This window comes from Sorex araneus, chromosome 2 (assembly GCF_027595985.1).
Source record: "Sorex araneus isolate mSorAra2 chromosome 2, mSorAra2.pri, whole genome shotgun sequence".
Classification (NCBI taxonomy): Eukaryota; Metazoa; Chordata; class Mammalia; order Eulipotyphla; family Soricidae; genus Sorex; species Sorex araneus.
Genome location: NC_073303.1, coordinates 622061 through 647403, shown reverse-complemented (window position 1 = coordinate 647403; position 25343 = coordinate 622061). Strand labels below are relative to the sequence as shown.

At 65.4% G+C, this 25343-nt stretch overlaps 2 protein-coding genes across 5 annotated transcripts in view; one reads left to right on the top strand and one right to left on the bottom strand.

Moving 5' to 3' along the window:
* The first annotated feature begins 290 nt into the window (after nt 1-290).
* TXNDC5 (thioredoxin domain containing 5) lies at nt 291-10381 on the top strand. Its single transcript, XM_055128408.1, is given in 11 exon segments — nt 291-543; nt 2271-2420; nt 2557-2594; nt 2597-2661; nt 4556-4658; nt 5586-5701; nt 7466-7552; nt 7730-7873; nt 8267-8349; nt 9124-9253; nt 9342-10381. Coding segments are annotated over 11 exon segments (1242 nt in total). The 5' UTR covers nt 291-340; the 3' UTR covers nt 9465-10381.
* Nucleotides 10382-10528: 147 nt separating this feature from the next.
* The window catches only part of BMP6 (bone morphogenetic protein 6), a 31849-nt gene continuing 17034 nt past the window's right edge, over nt 10529-25343 (bottom strand). Inside the window, exons 2-7 of one of the 4 annotated variants that reach the window (XM_055128403.1) lie at nt 24379-24571; nt 12855-13003; nt 12588-12782; nt 11400-11476; nt 11072-11182; nt 10529-10980 (exon numbers count right to left, since the gene is read on the bottom strand). In XM_055128403.1, the coding sequence (XP_054984378.1) occupies nt 10831-10980; nt 11072-11182; nt 11400-11476; nt 12588-12782; nt 12855-13003; nt 24379-24571 (875 nt within the window). In that variant the 3' untranslated portion in view covers nt 10529-10830. The remainder of the gene's footprint in view (nt 10981-11071; nt 11183-11399; nt 11477-12587; nt 12783-12854; nt 13004-24378; nt 24572-25343) is intronic. The other 3 variants (XM_055128406.1, XM_055128405.1, XM_055128404.1) reach the window with 3 other exon arrangements.

Below are 25343 nucleotides of genomic sequence, written 5' to 3'. Positions count from 1 at the left end.
GGCCCGCCCCCGCGGGCTTTGGGAGGTGCAGAGGTGATCCCCAATCTTCCTACGCTGCCAGGAGTTTCTGCTCCCGGGTTGCGCTGAGGGTGCAATACTGGGACCAGGGCTGGAACTGGGCTGGATCCGGGCTCGGGTGGACGGGGGCGCGCAGGGGGCTGGACTCGGGCTCGGGTGGACGGGAGCGCGCACAGAGCCGGACCCGGGCTCGGTTGGACGGGGGCGCGCAGGGGGCTGGGACTCAGGCGCGCGGGGCCGGGCCTGCGCGCGGGGGGCGGAGCGGCCGGGGGGCGGGCGCGGGCGGGCCCAGGCCGGCGGGGAGGGCGCCCAGCCCGCCGCGATGCCCGCGCGCCCCGCACTCCCGCTCGGCGCCGCGATGCCGCTGCTGCTGCTGCTGCTGCTGTGCGCGGGCGGCCGGGCCGCGGAGCCGGGCGCGCCGGGGACCCCCGGGGACGACCCGCACGCCAAGCACCTGTACACGGGCGACATGTTCGCGCACGGGATCCGCAGCGCCGCGCACTTCGTCATGTTCTTCGCGCCCTGGTGAGGCCGCGCGGGGCGCGCGCCGGGGGGTCCCAGGGACGCGGCGCTCGGGGGTCCCGCGCCTCGCGGCGGGGGCTCTGGGGTCAGGGGCGTGGGCGCCGCGGACCGGGGGTCTGGGGGCCGGGCCGGGTCGGGGCCGGGATCCGGCCGGGCGGCGGCGGGGCGGGCCGGGGCGCAGCGGTGACGTGGCCGGGGCGTCCGGCGCGCACGGGGGCGGTCCCCGAGGGGAGCGCCGGGAAAGGCCGCCCGGCCGCGTCTCCCCCCGGCCTGGCCCCGGGACCCCGGGACCCGGGACCCCGGGACGGACGGAGGGACGGACGGAGGGAGGAGAGCGCGGGTCGCCCGCGGGCCCTGCCGGGTCTCCTGGCCGGCGCCGGGTTTGGCCGCACATGGGTGTCCCCTTCGGGTCAGCGCTGGGATCCCTGCGCTGCCCCGCTGGACGGCGGAAGCCACCCGGCCACCTGGGGGGTCTGGCCCACCCGGAGAGGCGGGGTCGCCCCGCAACCGCGCAGAGTTTGCCGCTGGTGCTGTTGGGTCCGGCCCGCGCGGTGCCGTTGAGTAACCGGGTCTGGGACCCGGCCCGGCAGGAATGTCGGGAGCGGGGGCGGGTGACTTGGTGGCACCAGAGCACCTCGGGGTTAATTGTCGCCCTTGGGCACAGACTGACACGCACATGCTCCCCCGCCCACGTCCTTCCCCAGGACCGAGCCTGTGGGTCCCGCCCCGCCCCCGCCCCGTGCGTGGGACCCCCCAGGCCGCACCGCGCCCCCCTCTGAGACTCCACCAACACTCCAGGAAGTGGAGCTCTGCCCTTAGTTTGCTTGGGGGTCGGGGCTCCTAGGAGGTGCTCCAGAGCTTGTCTGGGGGGACCCACCACTGCCCCTGGATACTCAGCCCTGGACGGGACAGTCCAGAGCTTGGACCCAGCAGAACTGGTGCGCGGGGTCCTGCCCTTTGAGCCCCTGCCTGGTCCCCTCCCGGAACGGTCTGGCCGCCTCCTAGCCTGCAGGGTCCAGTGGCCAGTCCTGGGCGCGGAGGCCAGCGGGGCGCAGGGCCCAAGCTCCGGGAAGGCCACGGGGTGGCCAGCCCTGAAGGGAGCCGGGACTCGGGTCCGGGCTGGCCTTGATTGGGCCAAACTGGACTCTGGGTCGTGGCCAGTCCCGGCTTCGCGGCAGGTCCAGCGCTATGGAGGGAAGGTCGGGCGTCACTGCAGGGCCCAGGGCCCCCGCCACCCCCAGGCCGGAACCAGGAAGCCAGCACCCTGGCCTCTGCCCTCTGCCCTCTGCCCCCAGGGTGTCTGTTTCCCAAGCGCTGGTGCCCCTGCCACAGATGAGCGGGTCAGCGCCTGCCTCGGTTCTCGTGCCGCAGGACCCCGTCGCCGACCCCCTCCCCTGCTCGTGGGGAGACCCCGATCTGTCCCGGGCTCGGTGGGCTCACGTGGGTGCAGGGCCTAGGAGGGGGGACAGGGCCTCACCTGCGGGTGGCACCGAGTGTCCAGCTCCAGGAAGCTCCTCAGTGGGTGCAGAGGGCAGCGGGGCCTGGCGGTGTAGGGAGCCAGGAGTGACCCAGGGTGCCGGACACTCGGCCTTGGCCAGCTGACCCTGACCCAGAGCCACCGGGGAGGCCCCGAAGCGCCCCGCTGCGAGGTGAGCGGTGCCCTGTGGCACCCGCTGCTCTGGCCTCTGCGGGCCAGCGGCAGGGACGCTCAGGACCCCCCCCCCCCGCAGGTGCGGGCACTGCCAGCGGCTGCAGCCCACCTGGAACGAGCTGGGCGACAAGTACAACAGCAGGGAGGACGCGCAGGTCTACGTGGCCAAGGTGGACTGCACGGCTGACGCGGACGTGTGCTCGGCCCAGGGCGTGCGGGGCTACCCCACGTGAGTGCCGGGGGCTGCGTGGGGGGGGCGGGGGGAGGGGCGGGGCCCAGGGCATGCGGGGCTCCCCACGTGAGTGCCGGGGGCTGTGGGCGGGGTCCCACCTTCCGGCTCTGACCCACCGCCCTCGCCCTCGCAGCTTGAAGTTCTTCAGGCCGGGCCAGGAGGCGGTGAAGTACCAGGGCCGCGGGACTTGCAGGCGCTGGAGAGCTGGATGCTGCGGACCCTCGGCCAGGAGCCGACGGCGTGAGTGGGGGTGGGGCGAGAGGGAGTGTGACTATGAGTGTGACCGTGAGTGTGTGAGAACGTAAGAGTGAGTCTGAGTAAGAGTGTGAGCGAGTGAGTGAGAGCTAGTGTGACGGTGAGTGTTGAGTGTGAACGAATGTGAGTGAAAGCATGAGAGTGAGTGTAAGTGTGAGGTGAGTGTGAATGTAAGAGTGTGAGAGTGAGTGTGAGAGTTTGAGCATGAGTGAATGTTAGTGTGAGTGTGAGTGTGAACATGAGTGAATGTGAGTGTAGGTGTGAGTGAGTGTGAGTGGTGAGTGTGAGAGTGTGTGGTGAAAGTGTGAGGGTGAGCGTGAGTGTGAGAGTGTTATATATCCATGGGGCAGCGGCGCTGTCTCCGCCGCGCCCGTCTGGTGGTCTCTCGCCGCTTCCCCCCCTCCCCCACCGGCCGGTGGCGATGGGCAGGTGAAGGAAGGCGCGAGGGCCAGGCTGGCTGGTCCCAAGAGCGGATTATTCCGGTCTCCTCTCCGCTCGCTTCTCCGTCTCCTCTGGCTTCACCTGCCCCCCTGCCCACTTAGCTAGATCCCCCTCGTGAGGTTGGGGTGACAAGGACACACAGGCGTCACCATACAGTCAGCGGTGTAGGTCCTTCCCGCGGGGGAAGCTGCTTCCAGGACGGATTCTTACCCAGCAGGACGACTGGCCTAATGGCAGACATGGGCGTGCTTCTCCTCTCCTCGTCCAGCAAACACACAAGCATCCGTAATGTTAATCATTTTGTATGGACACAGTAAGAGATACATTAAGCTTATAGAAGTGCTCTCCTGGGGCCGTCTCCATCTCAGACTACAGTGCTCAGGCCAGATTAGTCTTTCCTAGCCCTCACAGGGTCCTAGTCTTGTCGTTACTTTTGGGTCATGACAGCATTTGTCCATGACCAAGCTCTCAACTTACAGTTAAGTATCGTGGTGCTTTGGCACCACGATGCCAGGGTAGCTCACAGCTTGCCCTGGGTCCCTTCAGTCCCTCGTCGGGACCCTGCTTTTGGGTGCTAGGAACTAAGGGCAACTGAGGCTTAAGTCAAGAAAGCAGATGCCCGGGAGGGAATATTTTTCGGAGTCTTAACTCCCAAGTTACAAAAGCACAAGATTAACTGTCTTCCTGTGTCCGAACAAAAAGGACATTGCTTTGAAGTCAACTACGCAAAAGACACAAGGAGAGGAGAAAGCAGCATTTCACTCACACATCTAAAATCACAGACTTCTGAGGAATCTGACCGTGCAGGTAGCAGAGTCTGACTGGGGGGAAGGTGATAGGCCGGTTGGGAAGAGCGCAGAGAGGAGTTTTCAGAAGTGCCTCAGGAGCACGTGATAGACCTGAGCTCCCCGTGGCAAGGGGGACGGACAAACAATGACACCCGACAGAGTGTGAGTGTGAGTGTGTGTAAGAGAGTGAGAATGTAACATGAGTGTGATGAGTGTGTGAATGAGTGAGGGTGTGAGTGTGAGCATGAGTTTGAGTGTGAGCGTGAGTGTGAGTGTGTAAGCATGAGTGTGTGAGAGTGAGAGTGTGATCGTGAGGGTGTGAGAGCATGCATGTGAGTAGGAGAGTGCATGAGTGAGTGTGAGCATGAGTGTGAGTGTGAATGTGAGTGAGAGTGTGAGGGTGTGAGCATGAGTGTGAGCGTGAGTGCTTGAGTGTAAGTGAGGGTGCGAGTGTGAGCACCAGAGCGGTGAGCGCGAGACTGAGCACTGGCGGTGTGAGTGCGCGTGCTGGGCTGCGTCTCCTCCTGCTCCCTGCTCCGCCCCTCCCCTCTCCGTCCGTCCTCCCTTCCTCCCTGCTTTCCTCGCTGTGGCTTCCGGAGCCTTCCGTGAGGGGCGGCTTGTGCAGCTCGTGTCCCACCGGCCCCACAGGCGGCGGAGTCAGAGGCGGCAGGGCGGCGCCCGCGGGCCCCCGAGCGCAAGCAGGGCCTGTACGAGCTGTCGGCCGGCAACTTCGCGACACACGTGGCCCAGGGTAGGTGCCGAGGGACCATCCCCGACAGCCCGGCCTGTGGCTGTGGCCTCGTCCTGTGAGCTGGCAGGACGGTCACACGCTCCGCGCTGGAGTCACGGTGTGTGTGGGGGGGTCTTCGGGGAGAGCGGGGTCCCGCCCTGCCTCACACAGAACCACTCACCCACCCGCCCCTTCACCTTTTCTTCTTTAGGTTGAATCTCAGTGAGATACACAGTTACAAAGTGTTTGTGGTCAGGTTTCAGTCATACAGTGTTGCAACCCAGCACCTGTGTCCCCAGGTTCCCTCCCGGCAGGCCCCGTGGCAGGCACTTCCTCTCCCCCTCCCTCTCCCTCTCCCCCTCCCTCCCCCCCCCCTCTCCCTCTCTCTCCCTCCCCCTCTCTCTCCCTCCCTCTCTCCCTCTGCCTCTCCCTCCCTCTCTCTCCCTCCCTCCCTCTTACTCTCCCTCTCTCTCCCTCCCCCTCTCTCTCCCCTCCCCCTCTCTCTCCCTCCCTCTCTCCCTCTCTCTGCTCTCCCTCCTCTCTCTCCCTCCCCCTCTCTCTCCTTCCCTCTCCCCCTCCCTCTCCCTCGCTCTCTCTCCCTCCCTCTGCCCCCGACTCTCTCCCCCTCTGGGTTTGCAGTGCAGACACAGGAAGGTTTCGTGTATCCCTTTACCTACTCAGCTCCAGGCTGAGCTGATCATTTCCGACCGTTTTTATCCCTTTGCCTTCACGTTGCTTGATTTCGGTTTTGGTTTGGAGCCCGTGGCCAGTGGTGCTCGGGCCGACTCCCGGCTCGGTGCTCCTATGGGCTGGGGGACCCGGTGCGGTTCCACATGCAGGGAGCTTCCCCCTTCGCCCCGCCCTCATGCACTTTGCCCTCTGAACCCCTCGTCCGCTCCTGGGGGGCCGCCGTGGGCGGGGCCGCCCTCTGAGCTGCTCCCCCGGCAGGCGACCACTTCATCAAGTTCTTCGCCCCGTGGTGTGGCCACTGCAAGGCCCTCGCGCCCACGTGGGAGCAGCTGGCCCTGGGCCTGGAGCAGTCAGACGCCGTCAAGATTGGCAAGGTGAGGGCCGGGCCGGAGACGGGCGGGAGGGCGAGGGGGCAAAGGGGAGGGTCCTCCCGCCGCTCGGGTGTCCGGCTCTGCCGCGTGACGGCCCCCGCCTCCGCCCAGGCCATGGCTGAGACCCGACAGCCACTTAGAGGGCGCGGGCAGTGAGGGGCGGGCAGTGAGGGGCGGACAGTGAGGGGCGGGCAGTGAGGGCGGGCAGTGAGGGTGTGGACAGTGAAGGGCGGGCAGTGAGGGTGGGCAGTGAGGGTGTGGACAGTGAGGGGTGTGGACAGTGAGGGGCGGGCAGTGAGGGGTGGGCAGTGAGGGGCGGGCAGTGAGGGTGTGGACAGTGAGGGGTGTGGACAGTGAGGGGCGGGCAGTGAGGGGTGGACAGTGAGGGGCGGGCAGTGAGGGGCGGGCAGTGAGGGGCGGTCAGTGAGGGGTGTGGACAGTGAGGGGCGGGCAGTGAGGGGTGGACAGTGAGGGGTGTGGACAGTGAGGGGTGGACAGTGAGGGGTGGACAGTGAGGGGTGGACAGTGAGGGGCGGGCAGTGAAGGGTGGACAGTGAGGGGTGGGCAGTGAGGGGTGTGGACAGTGAGGGGCGGGCAGTGAGGGGCAGGCAGTGAGGGGTGTGGACAGTGAGGGGTGTGGACAGTGAGGGGTGGACAGTGAGGGGCGGGCAGTGAGGGGCGGGCAGTGAGGGGCGGGCAGTGAGGTGTGTGGACAGTGAGGGGTGGACAGTGAGGGGCGGGCAGTGAGGGGCGGGCAGTGAGGGGTGGTCAGTGAGGGGTGTGGACAGTGAGGGGTGGACAGTGAGGGGCGGGCAGTGAAGGGTGGACAGTGAGGGGTGTGGACAGTGAGGGGCGGGCAGTGAGGGGCGGGCAGTGAGGGGTGTGGACAGTGAGGGGCAGGCAGTGAGGGGTGTGGACAGTGAGGGGTGTGGACAGTGAGGGGCGGGCAGTGAGGGGCGGGTAGTGAGGGGTGGTCAGTGAGGGGTGTGGACAGTGAGGGGCGGGCAGTGAGGGGTGTGGACAGTGAGGGGTGTGAACAGTGAGGGGGGTGGACAGTGAGGGGTGGACAGTGAGGGGCGGGCAGTGAGGGGCAGTCAGTGAGGGGTGTGGACAGTGAGGAGTGTGGACAGTGAGGGGTGGGCAGTGAGGGGCGGGCAGTGAGGGGCAGACAGTGAGGGGTGTGGACAGTGAGGGGTGTGGACAGTGAAGGGCGGGCAGTGAGGGGTGGACAGTGAGGGGCGGGCAGTGAGGAGTGGACAGTGAGGGGCGGGCAGTGAGGGGCAGGCAGTGAGGGGTGTGGACAGTGAGGGCGGGCAGTGAGGGTGGGCAGTGAGGGGCGGGCAGTGAGGGTGGGCAGTGAGGGGCGGGCAGTGAGGGTGGGCAGTGAGGGGCGGGCAGTGAGGGTGGGCAGTGAGGGGCGGGCAGTGAGGGTGGGCAGTGAGGGGCGGGCAGTGAGGGTGGGCAGTGAGGGGCGGGCAGTGAGGGGTGGACAGTGGGGGGCGGGCACTGCCCCGTCTGCTCAGCTGCTCAGGTCCAGCCTGGCTTCCGGCCCTGCGAGGGGTGGGGCCAAGCCCGGGGCCTGTGCCAGGTGGGCACCTGTCACAGGCCAACCCCGGGTGCACCCTGGGGGTCCTTGGGGACTCTGCCAACAGCAGATGCGGGCATAGCTGGGAAGTTCTGGAAGTTTCCCTTGTCCCGTCTGCGTGTACCTGGCGCGTTGGGCAGGAAGGCCCATGACCTTGGCTGACCGTGGCCGCCCCGTTCCAGGTGGACTGCACCGAGCACCACGAGCTCTGCTCGGGCAACCAGGTCCGCGGCTACCCCACGCTCCTGTGGTTCCGGGACGGCAAAAAGGTGCGTGGCCACGGGCCCAGGGCTGGGTCGCGGAAGGTCACTGTGGGGGACACTCGTAGCCCCCTTCGCCTCTCGCTTGGGCGTGCCACGGACAGAGCAAGGCCGCGCCCGCGGGCGGCCAGGTGAGGCGGCACCCCCGGGACCCCGGCACTGACGTCCCCTCCACCGTGTCCGCAGACCGACCAGTACAAGGGCAAGCGGGACCTGGAGTCGCTTCGTGAGTACGTGGACACGCAGCTCCGCGGTGCGGACCAGGCAGCGCCCGGGAGCGAGCAGCCCTCGGAGGCCCCCATGCTGGGCGCCCAGCCTGCGGCCAGCCAGGTGGGCACCGCCAGGGCGTCGGCTCCAGGACCCCTCCCGGGCTGGGCGGGGCTCACCCCCACGCTGCGTGAGGCCCCTGGGAGCCAAGGAGAGCAGCTCGGCTGGAGCTCAGGGCAGCTCGGGGCGTGGCCAGCAGAGGGCTCCAGGGGCCGGCCACCTCCCAGGACAGCTGTGGCCCCGCCCCGCCCCACACCCGGCCTTCGGGCCTCTGCGGAGGGTCCCAGGGGCTCCGACCTCCTCACGCTTCCCAGGGCCGTGCGGATCGGGACCCTCAGGGACCCCGCAGGGCACAGAGGACCCAGCTGCCCGCGCCCCGGGCCGGGCGGGCACCCACTGCCACGCCGGCAGGAGGGGCTGGGCGGTGGGCGTGTCTGACGGTCTGCCTGCCCACAGGGCGCGGTGCTGGCGCTCACCGAGCAGAACTTCGAGGAGACGGTGGCGGACGGGGTGACCTTCGTCAAGTTCTACGCCCCGTGGTAAGGGTCCCTCTCGGCTCTGAGCGCCCCCCCGTGTTTCACCCGGAGCCGAACCCCGGGGGCCCGAGATGCAGGTCCCCCCCAGGGCCGCCCTGGGCATCAGGGAAAGGCCAGTGTGGCCGCCCGGTCCACCAGCCCCGAGGCCACTGCCAGGCCAGTCTCCCCTCCAGCCTCCGGGCTGAGACCCCGCAGCACCCGCCCCGCCCCCCGCCGCCCAGCCGGTGTCAGCCGTCCTCAGAGCTGGCCGGCCAGTGGGGCGGGGTAGCTGGGCTGGCTGGACGTCAGCATGGCCGGGGCCGGGCTCACGCTCCGGGCAGGGCACTGGGGCTCCAGGGGTCGGGGACCCGAGACCACCAGCCACCCAAGCTGGCCTGATCTTACGGTAACCAAATGTGTGTGTGTGTGTGTGTGTGTGTGTGTGTGTGTGTTGGGGGCGGGTGGGCTGTGAGTGAACGTATGTGTGAGCATGCTTGAACACCTGTGTGTGTGAGTGAACATGTAAGCGTGTCTGAACATGTGTGTTAATGTGAGTGAACGTGTAAGCATGTCATTGAACGTGTGTGAATGCACGTGTGTGAATGTGTGAGTGTGTGCGCGTGTGTGCACGAGCATGTGCGTGTGTGCAGGTGTGCGATGGGGGAATGTGAGACTTGGGTTGGGGCCTGTCCCTGGACGTGAGTGCGTGAGTTTGGGTGTGTGTGAGCCCGTGTAAACGTCACGCGTGCGTGTATGCGTGTGTGCTGGGCACCCCTCACCAGCCCCGCTGGCCGGCAGGTGTGGTCACTGCAAGAACCTGGCGCCCACGTGGGAGAAGCTGTCCACCCAGGAGTTCCCGGGCATGGCGGGGGTCAAGGTGGCCGAGGTGGACTGCACGGCCCAGCAGAGCCTCTGCAGCAAGTATTCGGTGGGTGCCGGGCACGCCCCTGCCCGCCCCTCCCCTGCCCCCGGGGCCCGAGGGTGGGGCCCGGGCCGACTGCCGGGTCTGTCTGCAGGTGCGCGGCTACCCCACGCTGCTGCTGTTCCGGGCGGGCAGCCAGGTGGCGGAGCACAGTGGCGGCCGGGACCTCGACTCGCTGCACCGCTTCGTCCTGGCGCAGGCCCGCGACGAGCTGTAGGCGGTGACGCCCCCCGGCCCCCGCCTCACCTGGATGGTTCCTTTGAGACGAAATAGAGTGGAAGAAAGTCAGATTGCCAAAGTCTTCCCGGCCCCTGGGCCGCCCGGGGTGGAGGGCTCAGGGCATCCTCGGGGGTCCCTGGGAAGGCCCAGGGCGGGGCGGGGGGAGGGCCTGTGGTCTGCAGCCCCTCCCCGCCCTGCTGTTTCCGAGCCCCGCGCCTGCCCCCTCTAAGGGGGGCATCTCTCTCCCCGGGAGCGGGGCCACCGGCCTGTCCGCCCAGGAGCAGCTGCTGCCTCTGGACACTGGCCGGGTCCCCCGTCCGGCCCCTCCCGCAGGGAAGGAACCGGCCCAGGGTCTCTGCGTGAGCCCCAGGCGCTGGCTGCACGCGGGACGCGGGGCCGGGACAGTGGGCAGCGCCCGCGTCAGCAACCCCTCGGGCAGCCGGTGGGCGCCGGCCCCGGGTCCTTTGCAGCCTCGTCCGCGTCTGCATGCGTGAGTGCACACAGACGGAGCTGCCAGCCCCCGGGCCAGCACGACGCCCCGTCCCGGCCAGACCGATGTCCCCTGTGCCCCGAGCCGCCCGCCGCCCTCGGACCCCAGGGCGAGACCAAACTCCAAACCAAAGTTGGCCCAGCCCCAGCGCCCACCGCCCGTCACCCCGTGCCCGAGCCCGAGCCCAGCCAGGCCGGAGGACACGGGTCACGCGGGGACCGTGCCCAGACTGGCAGCGGGACGGGCCTGCCTTAAAGGGAGTCTCTCCCCACGCAGATGCTCTTTCCAGAGAACTTCCTGGAAGTTTCTCCCTCCGGCGTGGCTCAGCCTTTGCCGCAGGAGAATCCGTGGTACAATCTGTTTACACTTTGAGACTTTCTAAGTAAACTGTTTTTTAAACAGACAGGTCTGACCTTGCCTTCGAGTTGCAGGAACAGTGACAAAACAGACAATAAACTATATATTTCCAAAAGAAGGTGTCGGTGCCCCAGAGCTCAGAAACGTGTCGTTTAATCGGTTTAGTACGAAATCAGGTCGCCGGTACACGGTCGTGAAAAAGAACACTTAAAAAATAGTCGACCATTTCAGCTGTGTTTCTACAAGAAAAACAGGTTTGGGTTCGTGGGCGGTGCCCGTCCTCTCAGCTCTGCCCTGCGCCCCAGCCCGCAGGTCGGCGGGGGGTGGGGGGGGTCCCGGGCCTCCCAGAGCCGCCCCCGAGTGCCTGGGCACGCCCCCCCACACACCCGGGAAATCCCCAGGGTGGGGGCCGAGGGCGTCATCTCTGGGGCCGAGAGACCCCGTGTCACCGCCCTGGGCGTCCCGACCCATCAGGGCTCGGGTGGGCCGCGGGGGGCCCCAGCCCGGGCGGGGGGTCCTAGTGGCAGCCGCACGCCCGCACCACCATGTTGCGGTACTTCTTCAGGATGACATTGGAGCTGTCGTCGAAGTACAGGACGGAGATGGCGTTGAGCTTGGTGGGCGCGCAGCAGGGCTTGGGCACGTACTGGGGGTTCATCAGGTGCACCTGGTGCAGACGGGGGTCAGCGCGGGGGGTCAGCGCGGCCCGCCCCCCCTGCCCCCCTGCCGCCCGGGCTGCCCCCCGCCCAGCCGCTCACCAGCGTCTGCACGATGGCGTGGTTGGTGGCGTTCATGTGTGCGTTGAGCGGGAAGGAGCACTCCCCGTCGCAGTAGTTGGCGGCGTAGCCCTTGGGCGCGATGATCCAGTCCTGCGGGCAGCGGCGGGCGCCGGCCTGAGCCCCCAGAACCAGCCCGGACCCCGCTGGGCCGGGAGCCCCTCCCCCGCCCGCCAGTCACCCCGGAGGAGGCCTGGGCGGCTAGGGCCAGGGGTGAGGCTCCGCGGGGGGCCCCCTTGGCCCAGGGCACGTCCCACCCCACCCCCCGCAGCCCCGCACCCCCCCCCCCCCGCCGCCCCGCCCGGCCCACCTGCCAGCCCAGGTCCTGGAAGCTGACGTACAGCTCGTGCCTCCTGCAGGCCGCCTTCAGCTCGCTGCTGCCGGGATCTGGGGACACAGGCGCCCTCAGCTCCAGGACCCGACGGCCGCAGACACCGGCCTCTGGGCCGTGGGCTCACCTGGGAGGGACCTGCCCACCCGCCAGGCGCCCCACCCCAGGGAGCGGGCACGGCCCAGGAAACCCGCCCCGAGGGGCAGAGCAGGCGGGACCAGGCCCCTTCCGGCCCCACGTGGCTCCAGAGCTCGGGTGGGAGAGGCCCCAACCCGCGTCCACAGGACCCCCGTCCATGAGACCCACAGCCACAGGACCCCCGTCCACCGGCCCCACAGCCACGGGACCCCCGTCCATGAGACCCACAGCCACGGGACCCCCATCCACGGGCCCCACAGCCACGGGACCCACAGCCACAGGCCCTGTGTCCACGGGCCCCACAGCCATGGCGGCCCTGTCGGCCCTGTCTTACTACTGGGCCACGGGGCCCCTGAGCACCGCCTGGGAACGCCCAGAAGATAAAATAACAAGCAGATAAATGTGTCCCTGGCCACGGGCGAGCAGCCCGAGCAGACGCCACTCAGCTTCATGGACCCTGGCCACAGGCTGACCTGCTGAGAATGACCCTGGGAGCCAGCACAGAGGGAGCACCTGACCCCACAAGCCCGAGACCACCGAGGCCGAGGGCGTGCGGGAGGGGCGTGGGGGAGAGGGAGACGGCCCCATGGGCGAGTGGGAACTTTCTAGAAGAGAACGGCGAGGCTTCCCTGGCCTGGGCACGCCTGATGCTGGCTGGGCAGTGGGAGGGCAGGGTGGGGCAGCTCGCCCAGCCCCAGGCACGGCAGTGGGGGGGTCCCGAGACCCCAGGCTTCACCGCCTGCTGGGGACAGCCACAGACCCGCCCACAGACACCGCAGGGGGCCCCGAGACACCACCACGGGCACTGCTGAGCCGGCGGCCTCCTGCCGGGACCCGCCCACCCCAGAGGTGCTTCTGGAGTCTCTGGAGGCCACCCCCGGAGAGGCTCAGGGTCACCCCCGGAGGGCACGGTGGCCGCCTGGACCCTGCAGTGCCCGGGCCCTTCGAGGGTTCCCCAGGGCCGCCCGGAGTCCGTCCACCCACAGCCCCTGCGGCCCCCCCGGCCCCAGCCCCGGCCCCAGGACCTACCTGCCAAGCTGCTGGCCCGGGGCGCGTCCTGGGCGGCGCCCGAGCGGGTGCGGGGGTGCGGGCGCCGGCGGGGTGCGGAGCGGGCCGTGCGCACGCGACTCTCGCTCACTTTGAAGAAGGCCACCAGGAAGGGCTGCTTGTCGTAGGGGCCGGCCCTGCCCACCAGGCCGGCCGCGCGCGGGTGGACGCCCAGGCCTGCGGACAGAGAGCCGCCGCGCTCAGCCAGCCGCCCCACCAGGCTGCGGGGGCAGGGGAGCGTGGACTCACCGTCCTGCGTGGCCACGCCCAGCTGCAGCCCCAGGTTGTGCTGGGGGGCCACCACCCACAGGTTGCCCGTGGCCGTGACGTCAAACTCCAGCCAGCCCTCCTCAGAGGCCCACACCGGGCGGCTGTCCAGCAGGAACAGGCCGGGCTCCCTGCAAGAGAGCACGGTGTGACCGACTCCGCCCCGGGGGCAGGCTGTGGGCAGGCTGTGGGCAGGCAAACACCGCGGGCAGGGGCGGGCGCAGGGTCCAGGCCACCCAGCCTGACGTGGCTGCTTGGGAGTGCGCCCCAGGAGGTGACAGGGATGAAGGAAGGATGGACGGGTGGGTGGGTGGTGGGGGATGGACAGAAGGATGGGTAGGTGGGTAGATAGATGGATGGGTAGGTGGGGGGATGGGTGGGGGGATGGATGGAAGGATGGGTGGGTGGGTGGGTGGATGGATGGATGGGTGGGTGGGTGGGTGGATAGATGGATGGGTGGGTGGGTGGGTGGATGTGTGGATGGATGGATGGATGGATGGATGGATAGATGGGTGGGTGGATGGATAGATGGATGGGTGGGTGGGTGGGTGGATAGATGGGTGGGTGGGTGGGTGGATGTGTGGATGGATGGATGGATGGATGGATGGATGGATGGATAGATGGGTGGGTGGATGGATAGATGGGTGGGTGGATGGATAGATGGATGGGTGGGTGGATGGATGATGGATGGATGGATGGATGGGTGGGTGGATGGATGGGTGGGTGGGTGGATGAATAGATATGTGGATGCATGGATGGATGAGTTGATGGTCGGATGAGTGGACTGACGATGGCTGATGGCGGCTGGTTGGGTAAATGGTTGGGTAGATGGACGGAAGGATGGAGGAAGAGATATGTGAAGTGACCGGTGGAGTTTGGGCGGTCAGGGGGGCGGTGACGGGTGGGTGGGTGGATAGACGGCTGGCAGTGGGGGTCTACATGGCGAGCGGTGGATACAAGCATCCGTAGACACGACCGGTTAGCAGGATGGATGGATGCCAACGTGTGACCACTTGCCAGATGGTAAATTATACGAAATTGGGTAAAGGTGATTAGTCAGTAGAAGATAAACCCGTATGGGCTGGATCCAGGCAGACACTGACAACGTGAGGGATGACAGAGGTGGGAGAGGGTGGCCGCGGGCAGGAGGTGGAGGGAGGGAGTGACCGTCACAGGTCTGTCCTGCACAGCAGGTGGAGGGGGAGTGGAGTGAAGCAAATGTTAAAATCAGGGTGAGACTGCTCGGCAGACTTGTGCTTTATTTTTGTTAAATTAAGGCGTTGCAGCGTTCCTGAGGGTCCCTGAGGGCTGCGAGGCCCCTCCTTTACACGGGCCACAAACCCGAGTGTGTCTGCGTGTGCAGGTGTGGGTGAGTACAAGCTCTGTATGTGTCTGAGTAAGTGTGTGGGTGTGTACATGAGTATGGTGTGTGTAGGTGTGTGAATGTGTCTGTGTTTCTGTGCGTGTGTGAGTCCAAGTGTGTACATGTATGGCTGTGTGTGCGGGTGTACCTGAGTGTGTATGGATGTGAGTGTGTGTTGCTGTGAGTGTGTAGGAGTCGCTGTGTGTGTGGCTGAGTATGTCTGTAATCACAGAGGACGGAGACTCCGTGGGTCACCAGGAGCAGTGTGGGCCGGCCACCAGCCGGGTCACCAGGACCCATGGCTGGTGACAGGTGGGAGCCCCCTGGAGTGCCCTGGGCCCCTCCGACTCCAGCCCCCCGTGCTGGGACCATCTGCAGCAGGAGGAATCAGATTGGGTCTGAGAATTTTCCAGAACTGAGCACTAGAGTTCAGACGAGCACTGTGACAGATTCTGGAAGCTTCCGGCCCTTTCCCAATGAGAACTTCCCAGAACTGTGCACTAGAGTTCAGACAAGCACTATAACAGATTCCAGAAGCTTCCAAGCACTAGATTTCAGACGAGCACTGTGACAGGTTCTGGAAGCTTCCGGCCCCTTCCCAAGCACGTTCAGACCCTTGGCTCCCTCCCGGATCCCCCAGGGAGCCAGACCGGCCCGGAGCGTCCAGCTGCAGAAACCGAGACAGACCAGCCAAGATCAAAGGCTCTCTCTCGAGCTGCCCGCCAGCGTCTCCCACCAAGATCAAGGGGCTGGCGGGTCCCTTGGAAAGACGGTGGCGGGGGGGCGCGGGGGGGCAGGTGGACAGCCCCCGCCTCCCCCCGGAGGTCAGTCAGCAAACACCACGGGGCGCCTCGGGCTTGGAGCAGGCGGGCTCCAGGCTTCTAGAAGGTTCTCCTCCCCCGCCCAGGCTGACTCAGCTGCGCAGTCCCAGGCCCAGACCCCCGAGCCGTGTCGCCCTGCTGACCTCAGGGACAGCGAGAGGGGCAGCAGCTGAGGCCTGCACCCCGCACAGAGCCAGCCAGGAACCTTCCGGAAAGAAGACAAGCTGGCGGCCGGCGGCGAGAGAGGGGAGGGGGACGGCTGTGCAGCCCAGTCCCGCCCCGCCGAGATCTGCGGCTCCATCTCGCACTCGGGCGTGGGTCCTGCGGCCGACCCCGCAGCCCACGGGGCAGCTGTGGACTTGGGACTCGGGGAGGCGTCTCCCCGCCTGACCCTGGGCACCCACACCCAGGGCTGCCGGCCGCCGGCACCGCGCCGTGAGCCCGCATCCGGCCTTTCTCCCCACGGGCCGAGGCTGCGCCCGCAGGCTTCACCCGCCCGAGCCCGGCCCCGGGGCCCTGGCTCTGCCTTCTCCTCCACCAGCCACCCCCTGGCACAGCCCCGCTCTCAGCGGGCAGAGCCGGAGCCACCGGCAGACGCCCACGAGCCTCTCTGGCTCCCGCGGCGGCTCCAGGGCTCGGAGTGTGCCGCTGGGTCCCCATGAGTCTCGGCAGGATCCGCCTCAGACGCTCCACTGGGACGGCAAGTCACGGTGCCGCCAGCCACGCAGCCAGGCCAGGACTCCCCCGCGACGGCCGCGGCACCAAGCCTCCCAGTCCGCCAGAGCCCGCGGCAGTGCCGGGGCAAGGGTGCACAGCACCCACTCGGCAGAGCACCCAGGAGCCCCCCACCGGCTGTGAACCCCGAATTCACAGCAAGGACAAAGGGCTAAAGCCCTCAAGGAGAGGCCTGCACGCAGGTGCTCCCACACAGGTGCTCCCCACAGAGGTTCACACACAGGCACACCCACACAGGTAGACCCACACAGGCACACTCACACAGGTACACACACAGGTACACTCACACAGGCACACTCACACAGGCACACCCACAGAGGTACACTCACACAGGCACACCCACACAGGCACACTCACACAGGCACACACACAGGTACACACACAGGCACACCCACACAGGCACACTCACACAGGTATACCCACACAGGCACACTCACACAGGCACACTCACACAGGCACACCCACACAGGCACACTCACACAGGTATACCCACACAGGCACACTCACACAGGCACACTCACACAGGCACACCCACACAGGCACACTCACACAGGTACACACACAGGTACACTCACACAGGCACACTCACACAGGCACACCCACAGAGGTACACTCACACAGGCACACCCACACAGGCACACTCACACAGGCACACACACAGGTACACACACAGGCACACCCACACAGGCACACTCACACAGGTATACCCACACAGGCACACTCACACAGGCACACTCACACAGGCACACCCACACAGGCACACTCACACAGGTAAACACACAGGCACACCCACACAGGCACACTCACACAGGTATACCCACACAGGCACACTCACACAGGCACACTCACACAGGCACACCCACACAGGCACACTCACACAGGTACACACACAGGCACACCCACACAGGCACACTCACACAGGCACACTCACACAGGTACACACACAGGCACACCCACACAGGCACACTCACACAGGCACACCCACACAGGCACACTCACATAGGTACACCCACACAGGTACACCCCTACAGACAGACCCACACAGGCACACCCACACAGGTACACCCACACAGGCACACCCACACAGGCACACCCACACAGGTACACCCACACAGGCACACTCACACAGGCACACCCACACAGGCACACCCACACAGGCACACACAGGCACACCACACAGGTACATTCACACAGGCACACCCACACAGGTACACTCACACAGGCACACCCACACAGGCACACTCACACAGGCACACTCACACAGGCACACTCACACAGGCACACTCACACAGGCACACCCACACAGGCACACCCACACAGGCACACACAGGCACACCACACAGGTACACTCACACAGGCACACCCACACAGGTACACTCACACAGGCACACCCACACAGGCACACACAGGCACACCACACAGGTACACTCACACAGGCACACCCACACAGGCACACCCACACAGTCACACTCACACAGGCACACTCACACAGGCACACCCACACAGGCACACTGACACAGGCACACCCACACAGGCACACACAGGCACACCACACAGGTACACTCACACAGGCACACCCACACAGGCACACCCACACAGGTACACTCACACAGGCACACTCACACAGGCACACTCACACAGGCACACCCACACAGGCACACCCACACAGGCACACACAGGCACACCACACAGGCACACCACACAGGTACACTCACACAGGCACACCCACACTGGTACACTCACACAGGCACACTCACACAGGCACACCCACACAGGTACACCCACACAGGCACACTCACACAGGCACACCCACACAGGCACACACAGGCACACCACACAGGTACACTCACACAGGCACACCCACACAGGCACACTCACACAGGCACACCCACACAGGCACACCCACACAGGCACACTCACACAGGCACACCCACACAGGCACACACAGGCACACCACACAGGTACACTCACACAGGCACACCCACACAGGTACACTCACACAGGCACACCCACACAGGCACACCCACACAGGCACACTCACACAGGTACACACACAGGCACACCCACACAGGCACACTCACACAGGCACACTCACACAGGCACACCCACACAGGCACACCCACACAGGCACACACAGGCACACCACACAGATACACCCACACAGGTACACTCACACAGGCACACCCACACAGGCACACTCACACAGGCACACTCACACAGGCACACCCACACAGGCACACTCACACAGGCACACCCACACAGGCACACCCACACAGGCACACTCACACAGGCACACCCACACAGGCACACCCACACAGGCACACCCACACAGGCACACACAGGCACACCACACAGGTACACTCACACAGGCACACCCACACAGGCACACCCACACAGGTACACTCACACAGGCACACTCACACAGGCACACTCACACAGGCACACTCACACAGGCACACCCACACAGGCACACCCACACAGGCACACACAGGCACACCACACAGGTACACTCACACAGGCACACCCACACAGGTACACTCACACAGGCACACCCACACAGGCACACTCACACAGGCACACTCACACAGGCACACCCACACAGGCACACTCACACAGGCACACCCACACAGGCACACCCACACAGGCACACTCACACAGGCACACCCACACAGGCACACTCACACAGGCACACCCACACAGGCACACACAGGCACACCACACAGGTACACTCACACAGGCACACCCACACAGGCACACTCACACAGGCACACTCACACAGGCACACTCACACAGGCACACTCACACAGGCACACCCACACAGGCACACACAGGCACACCACACAGGTACACTCACACAGGCACACCACACAGGTACACTCACACAGGCACACTCACACAGGCACACTCACACAGGCACACTCACACAGGCACACCCACACAGGCACACCCACACAGGTACACTCACACAGGCACACCCACACAGGCACACACAGGCACACTCACACAGGTACACTCGCACAGGTATACTCGCACAGGTACACTTGCACAGGTACACCCAAACAGGCACACTCACACAGGCACATCTACACAGGCACATCCACACAGGCACACATAGGCACACACAGGCACATCCACACAGGCACACCCACACAGGTACACCCACAGAGGCACACCCACACAGGCACACTCACACAGGCAAACTCACACAGGTACACCCACACAGGCACACCCACACAGGCACACCCACACAGGCACACTCACACAGGCACACTCACACCCTCGGGCTGCTCCTCATCTCAAACAGCCCAGAACTGAACGTGAACAGCGACTAGTGTGCCAGGAAACAGAACCGGAGGGGCCCAAAGGGACAACAGATCACGGGACAGACAGACCCAGAGCCGGCTGACAACAGCCTTGTTGGAGGCTCTCGTCACGTCCCTTCTCCCGTGAGGACTAGTCGTGCGTCAGGTGGCCGGGCCGGGACCACCCCTTAGCGTCGCAATAACAGCGCACGGGGGGGCTCATCCCACCCGCCAAGCTCAGGGCAATACGACAGCCCGACAGCAGCTGGTAGTTCAGAAGACTCTGAGCAAACTAGGGCAGTTCCCTCAACCCAGACGAGAGGTTCTCGCGGCCCCTTCCTCGGGGATGCCCCCCTGGTCAGGGGTCTGGTGCGGATTCCAGCTGAGAATACGGACGGGACTCACTGAAACCAGGGAGGGAAGCGGGGATGTGAGCGCTGACACTGAAGAGGCCAGGCAGGCGGCCGTGCTGGCCGGGAGCACCCTCGAGAGGCGTTTCTCCCAGACGAGCCCAGGAGTCCGCGCCACTCTCATCCGGATCCTGGCGGCTCTCCCTGGTGGAAACCTCAGTCCCGGCCCGCCAACTGGCACCGGACTGAGCGGCCACCGAGAGCCCGGAACATTCCTGAAGAGCAGACTCGGAGAAGGGGCCGGGCACAGGCTGCCAAGACGGAGAGGACAGCGGGGCCGGAAGCGACGGGGACGAGGCCCAGGGCCAGGGCAGCCCCAGGGCCAGCAGGACGGGGGCGAGACGCAGCCAGCGAGAACCCCAGCCCGGAAGCACAGAGCAGAGGCTTCCTCGGGGACCCAGGGCTGCAGGCATAACGGGCCATGTTCGTGCCGTCACGGGCAACACGTTACTGCACGTGAGCACATGCTTAGGGGCAGCAACACGCTACTACATGTGAGCACACGCTTACGTGTGCTGCCGCATGTGAGCACATGCTTAGGGATGGCACCATGCTACCTCATGTGAGCAATTGATTAGGAATGGCAACACATTACTGCATGTGAGCACATGCTTAGGGATGGCAACATGCTACCTCATGTGAGCACACTCAGGGACAGCAACATGATACCACATGTGAGCAATTGCTTAGGAATGGCAAAACACTACCACATGTAAGCACATGCTTAGGAATGGCAACACACTACTGCATGTGAGCACATGCATAGGGACAGCAACATGTGAGCACACAGGGATGGCAACATACTACCACATGTGAGCACACACTCAGGGACAGCAACATGATAATGCATGTGAGAACATGCTCAGGGATGGCAACATGCTACCGCATGTGAGCACACGCTCAGGAACAACTACATGCTACTGCATGTGAGAACATGCTCAGGGATGGCAACATGCTACTACATGTGAGCACACGCTCAGGGACGTGGCGTGTTCTCCAGACCAGACTCGGAGAAATCTGCTTTGGGGGGAGACTAACAGAAAGGGCCTCTGGGACCCCCGTCCTGGCCTACCTCCCCCGCCCTGCTGAGCCGGCGGCCTCGACAGCAGCTGGCCGCGAGGTGGGCAAAGGCTTCCTGGGAGTGGCATGGACGCCGGGACAGCCGCCAACAGCCAGCCTGGCCGCGGCCACCGTGACCCCGGCCCTGCAGACGTGCCCTGGTGCCCAGCAGGTCACGGTTCAGGTCTCAGGCTGGGCCCCCGGGGAGCCGGACGGTGCCTTGGGGGAGCCCCTGGGACTGGGGCCCAAACGAGGGTCCAGCATCTGGCGCTGGCCCCGAGCCCCCCAGGGAAGGGCCCCACAGCTCCCGCCCCCTCCTCCTCCTCGCAGCCCAGCCCCTCGCCCCCTCGTGGCCGCTGCAGAGCGTTGGCCAGTAAACCCGCCTCGGTTTCCCTTCTCTGGAGCCAGCTGTTCTCCACGCAAACCGCGTCCCGTGGCGTGTGTCCCGTGTCTCAGAGACACCCTGAGACGAGCTCGCACCCCTGGCCTGGAGGAGTGCCCGAGACGGCAGCTGCAGGGACCATTCCGCCCAATTCTGGGGGAGCGGGGAGGCCGGCCCAGGAGGCCCCTCTCCCGGGACCCCTCCGAGCCCCTGGCAGGCGGGGGCTGTCCCGGTGGCTGGGGGGACTCGGCCTCATCCCCTCAGTGGCTGCCGGGTCACTTCTGAAAACCTGCTCGGGCCCCAGGGGCTTGGGGGACTGAGCACATGATCCCGGGGCACAGCAGGTGACCCCCAGCACCAGGCATCAGGCCCAGAGCCAGGCCCAGGACTGCTGCCACCTACACACACACACACACACACACACACACACACACACACATGCACTCGCACACACGCACATGCACGCACACACACACGCACACACACGCACATGCACACACACGCGCGCACACACACGCATACACATGCACACATGCTCACACATGCACACACAGGCACACACACATGCACACACATGCACACACACGTACACACATACGTACACACACATTCATGCACACACGCAGAGTCGGAACCTGCTCACCCGAGACTCACTAGCACTCTGCAAGTCCAGTGCCGAGCTTGACAGTAAGAAGCCGGTAGCAGCAACCCTCACTTTGCTGAGCCTGTTTTGGGTGGGTGGGGGAGGGCCCACCTGGCTCAGGAGACGGCCCTGCCGGGGGCCTGCGCCCACCACAGCCCAGTCTCCTCGTTATTCCGGAAGATTCCACGGTCTCCCAGCTCCCCCCCCCCCCCCCCCGGCTGTCGTGCCAAGGCTTCGTCATAAGAAAGCAAAAGGATTTTCCCAAACAAGCTTCTGGCCCCAGAGTCTCGGCGGGTGAGGATCGGTGTGAGGTAAGGCCAAGGCCAGCTGGGCGGGAGCACGAGGCGGGGCTGGGAGCCAGTCCGGGTGGGCTCGGGAGCACTGGACAGTCCCCCACGCAGCACGGGGCGGGAGCCGCTCACGTCCACCCAAGACTAACCAGGACGGAGACGCGAGACGCAGGCAGGACACACCTGATCCGGCTCCACCACTGAGGGAGAAAAGCAAAACTGAGCCAGCGGGTGGGACAGCAAAGCCACGGGCTACGGCCAGGGGAGGCGCTGCCCACCCGGCTGCTGCCCAGGGCCGAGAAACTCCCTCAAGAGCCCAAGAGCAGAGACGCGAACACAGCAGGCAGAGGAGCGGAGCGCCCCCTGGAGGACGCGCAGGGGTCAGCGGGGTCAGCGGGGCTGCAGAGGGCTGGGCAGGGCGAGCCCCGCGCTCAGCCGGGAGGGCCCAGAGCAAACCGGAACGCGAGCGGTCACCCCCCTGGGGTGGGGGACGCGCAGAAGGACCTGCAGGGGGAAGGACGCCCGCACGTGGGCGGGGCAGGCCCACGGTGGCGCGGCGTGGAGGGGCCGGCGGGAGCTGCGGTGCGGGCAGGGGTGGACAGGCTGCGGTGTGGACACTGATGGACTCGGCTCCTGCCACAGGAGGGGTCTGGGGGAGGGGGGCGCTGAGACCACACGGGCCGTCTCTCGCCCCTGCGCCAGGGCGGGGGCACCCACGGAACAGCCTGGGCCCTGCCCGGCTGAGGCCCTGGAGAGGCCCGGCACGCCCTCCCCCAGGGTGGGTTACCAGGCCCGGCGGGGGGCTGGCCTCAGCACAGGGACGCAGGGGGCGGGGGGCTTGGGGCACCACACCCCTCCTCAGACTGGCTCCCGGCAGAGAACAAACGGCAAGGTCAGGGCTGTGGCCACACAGCTCGTACATGCACACCCCTGTTCACACGCAGTCCGTACACGCACACACACTCAGTCCTTACACACACATGTTCATACAGTCTGTACACGCACACACCTGCTCACAGTCCGTACACGCACATGTTCATACAGTCCGTACACACACACACCTGCTCACAGTCCTTACACGCACACACCTGCTCACAGTCCTTACACGCACACACGCTCAGTCCTTACATGCACATGTTCATACAGTCTGTACACGCACACACGCTCAGTCCGTACACACACATGTTCATACAGTCCGTACACGCACACACCTGCTCACAGTCCATACACGCACACACACTCAGTCCTTACACGCACATGTTCACACAGTCCGTACACGCACACACCTGCTCTCAGTCCGTACACGCACACAAGCTCAGTCCTTACATGCACATGTTCATACAGTCCGTACACGCACACACCTGCTCACAGTCCTTACACGCACATGTTCATACAGTCCGTACACGCACATGTTCATACAGTCTGTACATGCACATGTTCATACAGTCCATACACGCACACACCTGCTCATAGTCCTTACATGCACACACGCTCAGTCCTTACACACACATGTTCATACAGTCTGTACATGCACATGTTCATACAGTCCGTACACGCACACACCTTCTCACAGTCCGTACACGCACACACCTTCTCACAGTCCGTACACGCACACACCTGCTCACAGTCCTTACATGCACACACGCTCAGTCCTTACACACACATGTTCATACAGTCCGTACACGCACACACGCTCAGTCCTTACACACATATGTTCAAACAGTCCTTACACACACATGTTCATACAGTCCGTACACGCACACACCTGCTCACAGTCCTTACACGCACATGTTCATACAGTCCGTACACGCACATGTTCATACAGTCTGTACATGCACATGTTCATACAGTCCATACACGCACACACCTGCTCATAGTCCTTACATGCACACACGCTCAGTCCTTACACACACATGTTCATACAGTCTGTACATGCACATGTTCATACAGTCCGTACACGCACACACCTTCTCACAGTCCGTACACGCACACACCTGCTCACAGTCCTTACATGCACACACGCTCAGTCCTTACACACACATGTTCATACAGTCCGTACACGCACACACGCTCAGTCCTTACACACATATGTTCAAACAGTCCTTACACACACATGTTCATACAGTCCGTACACGCACACATGCTCAGTCCTTACATGCACATGTTCATACAGTCCATACACACACACACCTGCTCACAGTCCTTACACGCACATGTTCATACAGTCCGTACACACACACACCTGCTCACAGTCCTTACACGCACATGTTCATACAGTCCGTACATGCACACACCTGCTCACAGTCTGTACATGCACATGTTCATACAATCCGTACACGCACACACGCTCAGTCCTTACACACACATGTTCATACAGTCTGTACATGCACATGTTCATACAGTCCGTACACGCACACACGCGCACACATCCTCACGCTCACAAACCTGCCCACACCGCCCTCGCACGCCTGCGGCCCCGGGTATGGCAGGTGGGCGCCCACCTGTGCGGCTGCGGCTGCAGGACCTGGTAGACGCTGACCACGAAGCTCTGGTTCTCGAAGCCGCCGGCCACGCAGTCCTTGTAGATGCGGAACCCGGCGGCCGTCACGGCCTCGCCCTCGGGGATCTGGGACAGGTTGAACTTGAAGGCCCTGTGGTGGCGTGGGCGTGGGGACGGGTCCTCGTCGTGCTCCACTGCGAGACCAGAGAGGGCGCGGTCAGGCGGGCGCAGGCACCGGGGCCGCCCACAGAGCCGCCCGGCCTTCAGACGCGGCCCGGGCCCGGCTGCGGCCACCCTGCCAGCTTCACCGCACGGCGAGGAGAGTCTCCCGGGGCCCCTCAGTCCCTCGCCCCGGCGCAGCCTGGCCAGACGCCTGCGGGGGCAGGACGCAGCCCCGCGTGCCCCCAGGGGACGCCCTCCCCGCCCCGCAGGGCCAGTCTCAGGGAGCCGCTGGGCTGACGGCGCCCGCCCCGGCCAGCCCGGGCCCAGGGAGGTTCCGGGTCACCGCAGGCAGCTGAGCTGTGGGTGCACACCGGGCCAGCCCGGACGCCCGGCCGAGAGCAAACCACGCACGCCTGGTCCACACGTGGGGACGCCTGAGCCACACGCAGGGACCCTCCGCAGGCCAGGAGACCCCGGCTGGGGCCACAGAGCCCGACTCGGGACGGCAGATGAGGCTCCCGGGCCGGTCCCGACGCTTCCGGGCAGGGGTGGGAAACAGCCTGTGGGTCAGAACACACTTCCCCTCCCCCTGCCGCGCTGCCGTGATGGCGCCACACGCAGGGTGGTGTGGCCGGAGATGGGACCCGCTGGGCTGCCCGAGGCGGGGCCGGGGTCACACTCAGTGCCAGGCCCGGCCAGAACCCACACGCGGGCCGAGGCTGCACCAGGGCCTCCCGGAGGGCGGCCTCAGCTCTCCGGAGGGCACAGGCAGCCCCTCACGGTGGCCCCGAGACCCCAGGCCCA